Source organism: Pristiophorus japonicus, chromosome 15 (assembly GCF_044704955.1).
Source record: "Pristiophorus japonicus isolate sPriJap1 chromosome 15, sPriJap1.hap1, whole genome shotgun sequence".
Classification (NCBI taxonomy): Eukaryota; Metazoa; Chordata; class Chondrichthyes; family Pristiophoridae; genus Pristiophorus; species Pristiophorus japonicus.
The window spans coordinates 63,116,736-63,130,034 of NC_091991.1; the positions used below are offsets into that span (position 1 = coordinate 63,116,736).

A 13,299-nucleotide genomic window follows, 5' to 3' on the forward strand; every position below is an offset into this window, starting at 1 on the left:
TCACATCTAGCCAGAGGCAGCATCATAATGCTGATAGCTTTCAATAACAAAAGAAGTTGAGAAGAGAAATAACACCCATTCCCTCATAGCTGTTTACCCCCCCGCCCTCCCCCCACAAAACCCTAGCCACAAGACTTGCATTCACAAAGGCACTTGGACTCTACCTTAAAAATCTACATCTCACATTCTCACATTTCATCAACTCAATCCATTTGGTTGCATACATTCGGAAAAATGAACTCTGAATCAATTTTTACATTCCAATATAATATTTTCCAAATGATCACAGATTAACTGCAGCTATTTGTTACCACTGTGTCTATCCATTGTGCCAACTAACTTATTCTAGATCTGTTGGTACTGTCGGAATGATCCGAGGTTGAGAGGTGGGTGACTATGAAGGTTCCTCTCGAGCCTTTGAGGACTGAGACGACTCATGTCTCTGTAAAGTTGCTGTCTCTTGGGGTCTTCCTTCCACCATCCTTTCTTTTCCTATGTCAAGGGGATGCCAGGCCCAGGTTCAAAGCTCCCTCATGTGTACGCATTGGAGGGGGCCTAAAGAAAGTAGGATTATTGTCACTTTAATGAGAGACGTAGACATCTGATACCACTTCTTGTAGCCCACTGGTGCTAGACACAGGCTCAGAGGTGCTACTAGTAGGTGCTAGAACAGACTGAATAGTCCCAAATAAGTCTTGTAAACCCTGTAAAAGTGTTTGGATTTTCAAGGCACCTATTGAAATAGTGATAGTGCCACTCTGGAAACCACCAATGCCCTTAGTATCTCTGGCACGTATCTCCTGGACTATATGCTCTCCAGAGGATTCTGCATGGCATGACAAACTTCCTGCACTATTGTAAATGTGTGTAGTGGAATCCTCTCACTTATCCATCATTTCAACTGGAAGCCATTTCCAGTGCCTGCACACGTGATTGATGCTTTCTAATCAATTTTTTTTGAAGACTGGATTCCTGAGATCTAGGTCTATAGGCTTCTCAGGTAAGGGTGGACGTTCGCTACCCTATGTGGAGGAATTTCCCACTCCCCATCTTGCGCTTCCAGGTCTAGCACTCTGCTTTAGTGTATGAAAATCCTTCTGACTCATAGCTCTGAGGCCGGGGTTATAAAGAGTAGTATCACCCATTTCACATTATCGCACAAAGTCAAGATCTACCCCAATTTTTTTGAATTCCTAATATAATTCATGAATAAATATGAGCAACAGCTACAGCCTACCGAATATCAGTTGCGGTGAACCAGCTTCTGCGGAAAGCACTTAACCAGGTTTAACAAAAGCCTTTTAATGTGAATTCTGATCAGCAGTTACCATTCTCCATTAACTGTTTCTTTCTTTACAGGATAAGAGTAGATAGGACAGAGACTGTTCGATGCATAAAGTCTTGCCGCCCAAGTGATACAGCCTGCATAGTAGACCCTGTTAATACAGTATCCTATACTGTAATTTCTCTGCCGACCTACAGGGAGTTCACTGGACCCATAGGTGAGAGCAATAATGGGAATCAAGTTACCTTTGAATAGGATGAGCCCTGTCATAAAGGCAGCTAAAGCATAAGGTATTTGTGATAAGCCTACTTACGGCAAATAAACTATAGAATATTGCTCAACTAGCTAAGATGCAAAGGGAATCTGAACCCTAACAAACAAAAATGGTAACTAAAGCAAGTGACAGAAATTTCCCCAAAAAGAGGGAAGAATTTGAAAGGGAATCATTCTTGAGCCTCTCTCATGTACCTAGCAGTAACTGGTTTCAAAGCAGCATTGACGGGGGCTGCAGTGACACATAAGTATAGTGTGCTGGAGGAGCACATTACAACCTGGGAGTGGTATTGTGCAGATTTCTGCTGCTGCTTTCCTTGCACAGCAATTCAAATCCCTGCCCTGAACTAAGAAGGCATTGTTTAATGGGACAGGAGGAAAACAAGAGGATAGGATTACTCGTGTGTGTACCTGCTGGTAATCCTGGGAGAAGGGAAAAGTTGAGCAAATTTTTAAAAAGATGGGAGGAGTACAAAAGGAAATTGAGGGTGTTGCAACCGTGGGTTTCACAAATCCTATGTTAGATATGTTGGTGAAATCTGCCCGCCTGAAATTTCACCTGTAGCTCTTTTTCTCACGCTACCACCCCAATTTCGTGTGGAAGAAAATCTGGCGGACCAGCAGGCGGGAGGGTATTTAAGAGGCCCATCACTTTCAAGGTAGCTGCATTAGGCCTTTTAAAGGCTCTTGTTTGTTTGTTTATTTTGCTTTCAGCTGGCATTTAGATTTTTGTGATCTTTAGCTTATTTTGCCCCAAGCTTCCTTTATTGCCACCAGGAATCCTTCGAGGGGACATGTTCAGAGGAAAAGGGGATCAGCGGAAGGATGGCAGGAAGGTTAGGCTTTGAGCCTGCACCCAAACTCCAACATCTGCAGAGAGTGGTAACAAACCTCACATTGACAGACATTGTTGGTGGAGGCACCTCTCCCAATGACGGCTGTGTCACAGACCTACTGATGGCATCACAATGAGATATGAACGGCTGCCCGACCGTTATGCTGAAAGATTCTTCGGAAGTCTCCCAATCACAGCATGTCATGCTTTTCATGGTACTGCATGAAAGAAGGCTTGCTCGGGTTGTACTCCTGCCCTGATCCAACCATTTCTGCGGGACCTGGCAAACCCACTTGGGAATTACTGTGGTAACCTATCCTTTCAGAACCTGGATCAGGAAAGAGGAAGATACTAAGTTCTGCCATCTACTGCAAGGACACCAGCGGCCACCATGCAGCATAGAGCTTGCACATTTGCAGGTACAGTAACGGTCAGCTGTATCCCGAAACTTGACTGCACCTTCTTGCAGGCATGCTCCTGTGCTGACCCTATATCTGTGGGACTCCTCTCCACAAAGAGGCCTGCACATGATGGGAAAAAACAAGGTCGTGATGCAGTCCTTCTTTTAAAGATTACTTTTAAAAAGGTTACTGCAATTTCCCCCCTCCTTTGCTGAAGGCGGTCACTCATATGGTATGATGCCATGGGCAATAGCAGCCCTTCAGTAGCTCATGCAGCTCTTCACTTGGGATGCAGTGAGTGTCAGCGGGCTGTTTGAACATGGGTGACATCACGGCTGAGTCTGTCCATACACATGCATTTTCCAGCTGCAGTTACCAGACAGTGATCAGGAGCCAGAATCCTGTCCCTATTACCCTTAGCACAGGGACACTGCGTCCAGTTGTAATACCTCCACCACTATCCTAGCTGGATTGGTGATCTCACCACAGACTCGGGATACTGAGCCTTTTCTGATGCAAGGCTCAGTATCATATACAGCTGACCATTTACCCAGTGAGAAATTGGGGAGATCTAATGATGAAACATGTAAAGCACTATCAAACATTTAAATGGAACTGTGTGTGTGGGAAGAAAGGAAGGGAAAGGATTTTTAAATGGAAGCACATCACAATGGAGCTGTGGGCTCATGCTATGGATTTCTGAATGGTGAGTTGTCTGTCCGATATTGCAGGAAGGTGCCAAGTCCTTCAAAAGCATTTACCAAGAAGGGAAGGAAAATTCAGAAGAAATTCACCCTGCACTAGCTCAAAGAGCAGGAATAGCAGAGGTCAGATATAAAAAGACAATTAAATAGATACCTTTCAAAATATCTGTTAAATATTGAGACGTTTAGTTGAGGCACTGACACCACTCGATCCAATGAGCTACCAAACCCAGAAATTTCCATCACAGAATTTGTTTTGGCTTGGTTTTCTCACAATGGAAAGAAGTTTGACAATGGTGCAGTACGATGAAACTAATCTCGTATTGCGGCTATTCAGTCTGTCTACATTTTCAGACTTTGACTGTCTTTATTTTACTCCTTATGTAGATGAGGTGGCATGACTACAGGGTACAGGCAGAGAAAATGCAGCTGTGTCTCATCAAACTAACCCTGATATTTGCAGGGGGCACGGAGGAGGGAAATTGACTCTGATGTTTCCTCTTTGCAGAGATCATATTTCTCCGAGCAGCAGCTCCAGTTTTTCCCAGTAACCAGCCAGAGATTGTCTTCCGCATCACTGATGGAAACATACGTAACTCCTTTGACATTATCAAACGATATGAAAATTCCATTACAATCGGTAAGCAGTTTTGCAGCTTTTTTTCCCTTTATGTTTTTATTGTCATCAACCTGAAGAATGTCACAACCAGAGACAAAGGAAGGAATTTTAACCCATGCATGTTGTGCAGAGACATATAGCCCCGTTCCTGCTCGAATCCCACCCACTACCATTTTAATTGAGACTTTTCTTTAGGTGTTTGAGGCACCTACATGACTTAGGTGGGATCCTCATTAATATATGCTAATTGGGGTCCTACGGCATCCATAGGACCACGATGGTATTCAATGGTCTACTGAGCCAAATGCCCATGGGGGGGAAGGGGTGCGGGGGGTGCACCACTTAGTAAACCTGACAGAGAAGAAGAGGAGACCCCACCCCCTCCAAGATGAATCAAAAATTATCCTTAATGGGGTCAAGAGGAGCTGGAGCCTTCTCCCTGGCTCCACAGAAAGTCTGGATGTCTTCTGCCCTGGCTGTCCCATTCTCACGTATGAAATGGCCCCGATTTCCCCACTACCTCAGTGCTGATGCTGATTTTGAGCAGCCAGAGCTGGCCAGCTGCCTCTTTCCGCCTCTGTTGGGCAGACAGGTGCCGCTGGGAGGGGAATGAGACGCAGCCATTAACATTGGCTGAGGCTTCCCCTGGAGACTCCTGGGAGGGAAGGCCATCGGCTTCCCACCTGGGAATTAAAATCTACATCGAAGTACTTTATGCAGCAATAAAATGTCACTTGCTTTGTGAGTTCAGCCTGATTCACTGTGTGCCATTGAGGGGGATTTGGAAGAAGTGATTTAATGCTGTCAGCTCATTAACATTTATTAGTTAATTCATTGTTCAACAAATATTAAGCAACTGATCCTCCACATTTAGATTGCCCATCAGAGATGAGTTATGTTGGACACAATCAATAATTTCAAACTGCTGATTTGAATATTTATCCTATTATTCAAATCAAATCCTTTTGGCACTGTTGCTCTTACTGCAGCCAAGAGATCTGCAGAAGCAGAGGGAGTGGTGCTGAACAAAGGTCTAGGGAGACAGTGATGAAATCAAACAAGTGAACATATGTGAATGGGCAATGTGCATGCTGTAAATGATTGTAGACAGCACATTATGTGTATTCTAAATAGTATGTAGGCTGTATTGTAAAGAGAGCCACTTGTGCATTGTAAGTAGATTGAGTGTATTGTAAATAGAAGATTATCTAAACTATAAATAGAATATCATTGCCTGGCATTTCTGATCTCTCATGGTAACTTCGGCAGAAGATAGGCACAAGCCTTGGAGAAATGGCTCAACACAGCGCTTTATGTTGTTTCTCTGAAGGTTCTGCCAATTTTGTGCCAAAGTTACAAAGGGCGATCGGGAGAATCGCGTTGAAATTCTCATCCCATGTGAATTTAAGTTGGTAATGGGCATTGCAAGTAGAGTGACAGTGATGCGAGAAATAGAGCATCTTATGTATTGTAAATAGAATGTTAAGTGTGATGTAAATCGACCATCATGTACATTGTAAATAGAATGCCATGTAAGGTAAATAGAACACACACATTATAAATAAAGTGTCTTGTGATCTAAGTAGAAAGTTGGTATTGAAAGCAGATGATTGTATGCATTACTGAAGAATGTGTGTGCTGTAAATATTATGGAGTTCTCCTGCTCGTCCACTGTACCTCGGGGGAAGAGCCGCAGAAGTCCTGGAGAAACGGTGCAAATGCCATTTTTATGGGGTCTCTGCGGCTCTTCTGTTGAAGTTACGATGAACGAGTGGGATAACCCCTAGTTTTGTATAGCGGCCGGGGTTCTGCCTATATTGTGCTTCATTGGGTTTTTACCCTGCTCTGCTGCTGGAAAGAGATGTGACTGTACACTGTTTAGTGCAGCTATTAAAAGAAGGGATTAGGATGGGACAATGTTACAGGGATTCTCCTCGCTCTTGTTCAGAATATGAAAGACCAAGAGTCAGGTGGGACTGTTATGTATGAATAAGGAGTCTGACTAGATACTGCAAACTCAAAGTAAAGTGTGACCTTAGTCTTTTATTGTGGGTCTCCAGAGTGCCTCTGAGCCTGTGAGGCCTCCTTAAGTACAGGTGCTCCCAAGGGATTGTGGGATCCCTTAGGACTCCAGGGGATGAGCCCTCAGGTGGCTACACAAGGTATATACAGGTTTACATATATAACAACACTCCCCCCCCCCCCCGCAAAGTCAATAGTGTAACTATTTACAACGTGAGTCGATCTGGGGCCTTTCATTCTCTAGTCGATTGTCTCGGTGCAAATGCTGGTTTTGGTGAATCATTTGTTGGGCCCTCGCTGGGCTGCTGTGCAGCTGGCCTTGCTGGGCTGCCTGGTGTGATGAGTCCTGCTGGGCTGCTGCAGATGATGGGTTCTGCTTCGTGGTCAAATGCGGTGTGGGTTGCCACTGGTGTGTATGTTCGGGGGTCAAAGAAGGTAGGGTCTAATGTGGATTGCTCGGGATAGTCCGTGAATCTGAGTTTGATTTGGTCACAGTGTTTCCGGTTAATGAGTCCATTTGAAAGTTTGACCCGAAACACCCTACTCCCCTCTTTGGCCAAAAAAGTGCCGGGAAGCCACTTGGGACCTTGTCCATAGTTCAACACAAATACAGGATCATTGATTTCAATTTTGCGTGACACATTTGCGCTTTCATGATATGTACTTTGTTGAAGCCGCCTGCTCTCTACTTGTTCATGTAGATCAGGGCGGACTAACGAGAGCCTTATCTTAAGTGCCCTTTTCATGAGCAGTTCAGCGGGTGGAATCCCAGTGAGCGAGTGGGGTCTCGTGTGGTAGCTAAGCAGGACTTAGAAACATAGAAACATAGAAAATAGGTGCAGGAGCAGGCCATTCGGCCCTTCTAGCCTGCACCGCCATTCAATGAGTTCATGGCTGAACATGCAACTTCAGTACCCCCTTCCTGCTTTCTCGCCATACCCCTTGATCCCCCTAGTAGTAAGGACTTCATCTAACTCCCTTTTGAATATATTTAGTGAATTGGCCTCAACAACTTTCTGTGGTAGAGAATTCCACAGGTTCACCACTCTCTGGGTGAAGAAGTTTCTCCTCATCTCGGTCCTAAATGGCTTACCCCTTATCCTTAGACTGTGACCCCTGGTTCTGGACTTCCCCAACATTGGGAACATTCTTCCTGCATCTAACCTGTCTAAACCCATCAGAATTTTAAACGTTTCTATGAGGTCCCCTCTCATTCTTCTGAACTCCAGTGAATACAAGCCCAGTTGATCCAGTCTTTCTTGATAGGTCAGTCCCACCATCCTGGGAATCAGTCTGGTGAACCTTCACTGCACTCCCTCAATAGCAAGAATGTCCTTCCTCAAGTTAGGAGACCAAAACTGTACACAATACTCCAGGTGTGGCCTCACCAAGGCCCTGTACAACTGTAGCAACACCTCCCTGCCCCTGTACTCAAATCCCCTTGCTATGAAGGCCAACATGCCGTTTGCTTTCTTAACCGCCTGCTGTACCTGCATGCCAACTTGGGATAGGTGAGTCTGCAGTGAGCCTTCAGTTACCCTCTTCAAGCTCTGCTTGATGGTTTGCACTGCTCTCTCTGCCTGACCATTGGATGCTGGTTTGAACGGGGCAGATGTGACATGTTTGATCCCATTACGGGTCATGAACTCTTTGAACTTGGCACTGGTGAACCATGGCCTGTTGTCGCTCACAAGGACATCAGGCAGGCCGTGCGTGGCAAACATGACCCGCAGGCTTTCAGTGGTGGCAGCGGACGTGCTTGCCGACATTATCTCACATTCAATCCATTTGGAGTACACATCTACAACCATTAGGAACATTTTACCCAAAACTGGGCCTGCATAGTCGACATGGACCCTGGACCACGGTTTGGAGGGCCAAGACTATTAACTTAGTGGCACCTCCCTGTGTGCATTGCTTATCTGCGAGTATGTGTTACATTTGTGCACGCAGGACTCTAAGTCCGCATCGATACCGGGCCACCACATGTGGGATCTGGCTATCGCTTTCATCATGACAATGCTGGCTGGGTACTGTGGAGATCACTGATGAAAGTTTCCCTACCCTTCTTGGGGACCACTACCCGATTACCCCACAGAAGGCAGTCTGCCTGTATAGACATTTCATCTTTGCGCCGCTAGCACAGCTTTATCTCTTCCTGTATTTCCACTGGGACACTGGACCAGCTCCCGTGAAGCACACAATTTTTTTTACTAGAGACAGTAAAGGATCCTGGCTCATCCAGGTTCTAATCTGTCGGGCTGTGACAGGTGATTGCTCACTCTCGAATGCTTCCATTACCATGCCTGTGTTGAGCATTGGCACAGTTTTCTGTACCTGGCCTGTGGCGGATGGCGTAGTTGTATGCGGACAACTTGAGCGCCCATCTCTAGCCAATGCATTCATATTTATCCCCTTACTTTCGGAAAAAAGGTATATCAATTGCTTATGGTCAATTTCCAATTCAAATTTGAGCCCAAACAGATATTGATTCATTTTCTTTACTCCATAAACACACGCTTACGCTTCTTTTTCAATCATGCTGTAGGCCCTCTCAGCCTTAGACAGACTTCTGGATGCATAAGCAACTGGTTGCAATTTCCCAGATTCATTAGCTTGTTGCAATACACACCCGACCCCGTACGACGATGCATCACATGCTCGTACCAAACGTTTACATGGATCATACAACACAAGCAATTTGTTTGAGCATAACAATTTTCTAGCTTTTACAAAGGAATTTTCTTGGCTTTTACCCCATACCCATTCGTCTCCTTTATGCAGTAAGGCGTGCAGTGGTTCTAACAGTGTGCTGAGTCCCGGTAAGAAGTTTCCAAAGTAGTTCAGGAGTCCTAGAAACGACCGCAGCTCCATCACGTTCTCGATTGCCTCCGTCTTCGATGCCATCCACTGCGATTCTTCTCCTCAGGAACTCCACTTCAGGCGCCAGGAAAATGCTGAGCATTTTTACCTGAGCCCCACTTGGTTGAATCGACTAAGAACCTCCTCCAGGTTCTGCAGATGCTCGACTGTGTTCCGATCTGTAACCAAGATGTCATCCTGGAAAACCACGGTGCATGGGACTGACTTCAGTAAGCTTTCCATGTTTCTCTGGAATATCGCTGCGGCTGATCGAATCCCAAACGGGCATCTGTTGTAAATGAAGAGACCTTTGTGCGTGTTGATGCAGGTGAGGCCCTTCGATGATTCCTCTAGCTCCTGCATCAAGTAGGCCGAGGTCAAGTCCAGCTTCGTGAACGTCTTTCCTCCCGCCAACGTCGCAAAAAGGTCGTCTGCCTTTGGTAGTGGGTATTGATCCTGCAGGGAGAAACGATTGATCTTTGTAATCACCACAGATTCTGATGGTGCCGTCTCCCTTGAGGACTGGAATAATTGGACTGGCCCACTCGTTGAATTCGATCGGCGAAATGATGCCCTCTCGTTGCAGCCTGTCCAGCTTGAACTCCACCCTCTCTCTCATCATGTACGGTACTGCTCTCGCCTTGTGATGGATGGGTCGTGACCCCGGAATTAGGTGGATCTGAACTTTTGCTCCTTGGAATTTCCCGATGCCTGGTTCGAACAGCGAGGGGAACTTGTTTAAGACCTGGGCACACGAATTGTGGTCAACAGACGAGAGTGCTCAGACCTCGTCCCAGTTCCAGCATATCTTTCCCAGCCAGCTCCTGCCGAGCAGCATGGAACCATCGCCCGGTACCACCCAGAGTGGTAGCTTGTGCACCGCTCCATCATAGGAGATCTTTACAGTAGCACTGCCGATTACGGGAATCAGTTCCTTTGTGTAAGTTCTCAGTTTAGTGCGAATGGGAGTCAGGACTGGCCTTGAGGCCTTGCTGCACCACAATTTATTGAAAGTCTTTTTGCTCATAATGGACTGGCTCGCGCCTGTGTCCAGCTCCATTGACACCGGGAGTCCATTTAATTCAACCTTCAGCATTATCGGGGGGCACTTTGTGGTAAATGTGTGCACCCCATATACCTCTGCCTCCTCAGTCTGAGGTTCTGGTTCATCGTGATCCGCCGTGGATCTGTCCTCCTCTGTAACATGGTGGTTTGCAGGATTAGCAGGGTTTGTAGTTTTTTATCAAGTAACCAGGCTTAAATCCATTATTTTAGTCTTCCTTAAAAACAGATATTAAAACTTCATATTAAAAAGTCGAAAATCCTCCAATTCTTCCTCACGTGCTTGGGAGAAAGTGAACACTTACTTTAAATTTGATCACACCCCAAACTGAATTCCGCTCACGAGAAATACGTGAATTAATTAAAGACATCAAACGTCGTTGTTTCAAGAAGCTCCATATCCAGATTTTTATGGATGGCAAAGTTTTACAGGCAACTGCAAGCTGCAGTTATGTGGAATACACACTCTGAGCATATTGCAGAGCCCTTTTTGATCCATCAAGGCAACAAAAGTTCCCTTTTAGGACGCCTATGGTTCTCTGTATGACAAGATTTGGCCACGTTAGGAATGTACCTCATTGTGGTGCTCCTCAGCTGCTGTTCTTGTCAATCATTTTCCATGCTGCAACAAGTCTGCCTTGTTACTCACAAGCCATCCATTCACTTGACAATCTTCCTGGAAGAGCTCAGGGAGTTTCTGAGGATGAATGCATCGTGGCAAATGCTGCCTTCACATAAATGATTCTTTGCATCTAGTCACACATGTTCTGGACATTCTTATATTTTCTGAAGTGTCCTTATGAAAAGCTCTTCACTGAGATCTTAACCGCAGTTCTTATTTTCTCATATTCTTTCATCCTGTATTTCCTAAATAGTATGTCACATACATCGTAAATAGGATGTACTGTGTATTGGAGAAATAACATTGTGTGTCTTGCAAATGGAATGTTGCCTGTAATGTAAATAGACTATAGTGTGTGTTATAAATAGAACATCACGTGTATTGTAAATACAGCATTATGGATATTATAAACAGAATGTGGTAAGTATAAACTTTTGTTAGGTTGTAAACAGAATATTGGCCCCAAGTTTCCACATGATTTGCTCCTGATTTTTAGGAGCAACTGGTGTAGAACGGAGTATCTTAGAAATCGGAATTCTCGACATTTAGTTTGCTCCAGTTATAGTCAGTTAGAACAGTTTCACTTTGGAACAGAATTTTTTTTTCAAAAGGGGGCGTGTCCAGCCACTTACGCCTGATTTCAAAGTTTCGTGAGTGAAAACTTACTCCAAACTAACTTAGAATGGAGTAAGTGAAGATTTTTGTACGCTCGAAAATACCTTGTCTACACTTTAGAAAATCAGGCGTAGGTTACAAATTAGGCGTAGGGAACGAGGTGGGGGGGGGAGGGGGGGAAGGGAAGTCATTAAATTCTACAATAAATCCTTAGTTATACTTATACAAATATTATACAAATAAATCTAACCTGAATAAAAATTTATAAGCAAAGAAAAGATTAAATAAACCATGTTCCTACCTGTGTGAAAGTGCTTCAGGCATGCCTTTCATGTTGGAGACAGGCAGCGGTGTGGCGTCAGTGTCTCGACGGCAGCGGCAGCAAGCTTCGAGCTGAGCTGCAGTGCTTCTCTTCGTGGCTGGCCGCGAAGAAGCAGCATCGGACGGACCCGAGGCCATTCGGCCATGAGATATCAGCGGCGTCAGTGGCTGGCCGGCAGCCGAAGAATCAGCAGCGGACCGACGTGAGGCCATTCGGCCATAGGATATCAGCAGCGTCAGTGCCTGGCCGGCAGCCGAAGAATCAACACCTGACACTCGCAGCTCTTTATGGTGCTTGAGGCCATTCGGCCACGCTTTAGGGGCGGCGTCAGTGGCTCGACGGCAGCCGAAGATACAGCAGCAGCCTTCGAGCTGTGAGGGGAACTGAGGCCATTTGGACAGGGAGAGGCAGCCACATCGACAGTTTTATATTTAAATTTGCAGAATGGGTGCTGCATTGTCAACACCACGTATTATGCAATGGTTCGCCATCAATTCACTGCATAGGAGAGAATTGATTAGAGCTCACCGCACCAGGAACGTCGTAGCCCGCAGGTTGATGGGCAGGAGACCTTACCCACGTCGACAATATCGAACCAGGCGCTCGTACCTGGACATGAGCGAGGCTGATTGCGTGAAAAGGCTGCGTTTTCGCAGAGAAGTTGTCACTGAGATCTGTGATATGGTGAGAGCAGATTTGCAGGCCAGAAGCAGAAGGACAACTGCCTTGTCTGTTGAAGTGAAGGTAACAGCTGCACTTTCTTTCTATGCCTCGGGATCGTTTCAGGCTACAACTGGAGAGGTGTGTGCCATCTCTCAACGTGCAATACATGCCTGCGTTTACCAGGTCACGGCTGCACTTTATGAGCGAAGGAATGACTTCATCAATTTCCCAATGACCGCACAAGCGATCCATGAGAGGGCTGTGGGCTTCTTCAGGATTGCCGGCTTCCCAAAGATACAGGGCTGCATTGATTGTACCCACATAGCCTTGCGAGCACCCGTGGAGGAATCTGAGCAGTACCGAAATAGGAAAGGTTTCCACTCTATCAATGTGCAGCTCGTGTGTGACGACAAGCAGCGCATCATGTCAGTCGATGCGAGATACCCTGGTAGCACCCACGATGAGTTCATCCTACGCAACAGCGTTCTATCTGACATGTTTGAGCAGCAGCCAGAAGGGCATAGCTGGCTACTGGGAGACAAAGGGTACGGCCTGACCACCTGGCTCATGACGCCCATACGCGTGACACGGACAGAAGCTGACCGTCAATACAACATGGCGCACATTGCGATGCGCAGCATCATTGAGAGGACCATTGGCACATTGAAACAGCGATTCCGATGCCTGGACCATTCCGGAGGACAGTTGCTATACTCTCCTCAGATTGTCGGTCACTTCACTGTTGTGTGCTGCATGCTTCATAACTTAACCATCATGAGGCAGCAGGAGCTGGTAGTGGAACCCGAAGACCGACGTGAGGGTCCAGTGCATGATGATAGTATTACGGAAGACCAGGATGTGGATGATAACGACAATCAGGAAAGCATGCAAGTGCCTGATGCCGAAGCACGAGGTCGGAGGAGGGCCGTCCATCATGCCCCTTTAACGATTGCTCGAGACTTGTGCCAGCAGCTCATCCGTGAACGCTTCAACTACTGATGCCTGAGGGCTCTG

At 46.0% G+C, this 13,299-nt stretch overlaps 1 protein-coding gene across 2 annotated transcripts in view; it reads left to right on the top strand.

Moving 5' to 3' along the window:
• The window catches only part of fbln1 (fibulin 1), a 219,023-nt gene that overhangs the window by 148,904 nt on the left and 56,820 nt on the right, over window positions 1–13,299 (top strand). Inside the window, exons 15-16 of one of the 2 annotated variants that reach the window (XM_070900531.1) lie at window positions 1,360–1,502; window positions 4,007–4,138. The exons of the other annotated variant lie outside the window; for it this stretch is intronic. Of the exons in view, the coding sequence (XP_070756632.1) occupies window positions 1,360–1,502; window positions 4,007–4,138 (275 nt within the window). The remainder of the gene's footprint in view (window positions 1–1,359; window positions 1,503–4,006; window positions 4,139–13,299) is intronic. 2 annotated transcript variants of the gene reach the window in all.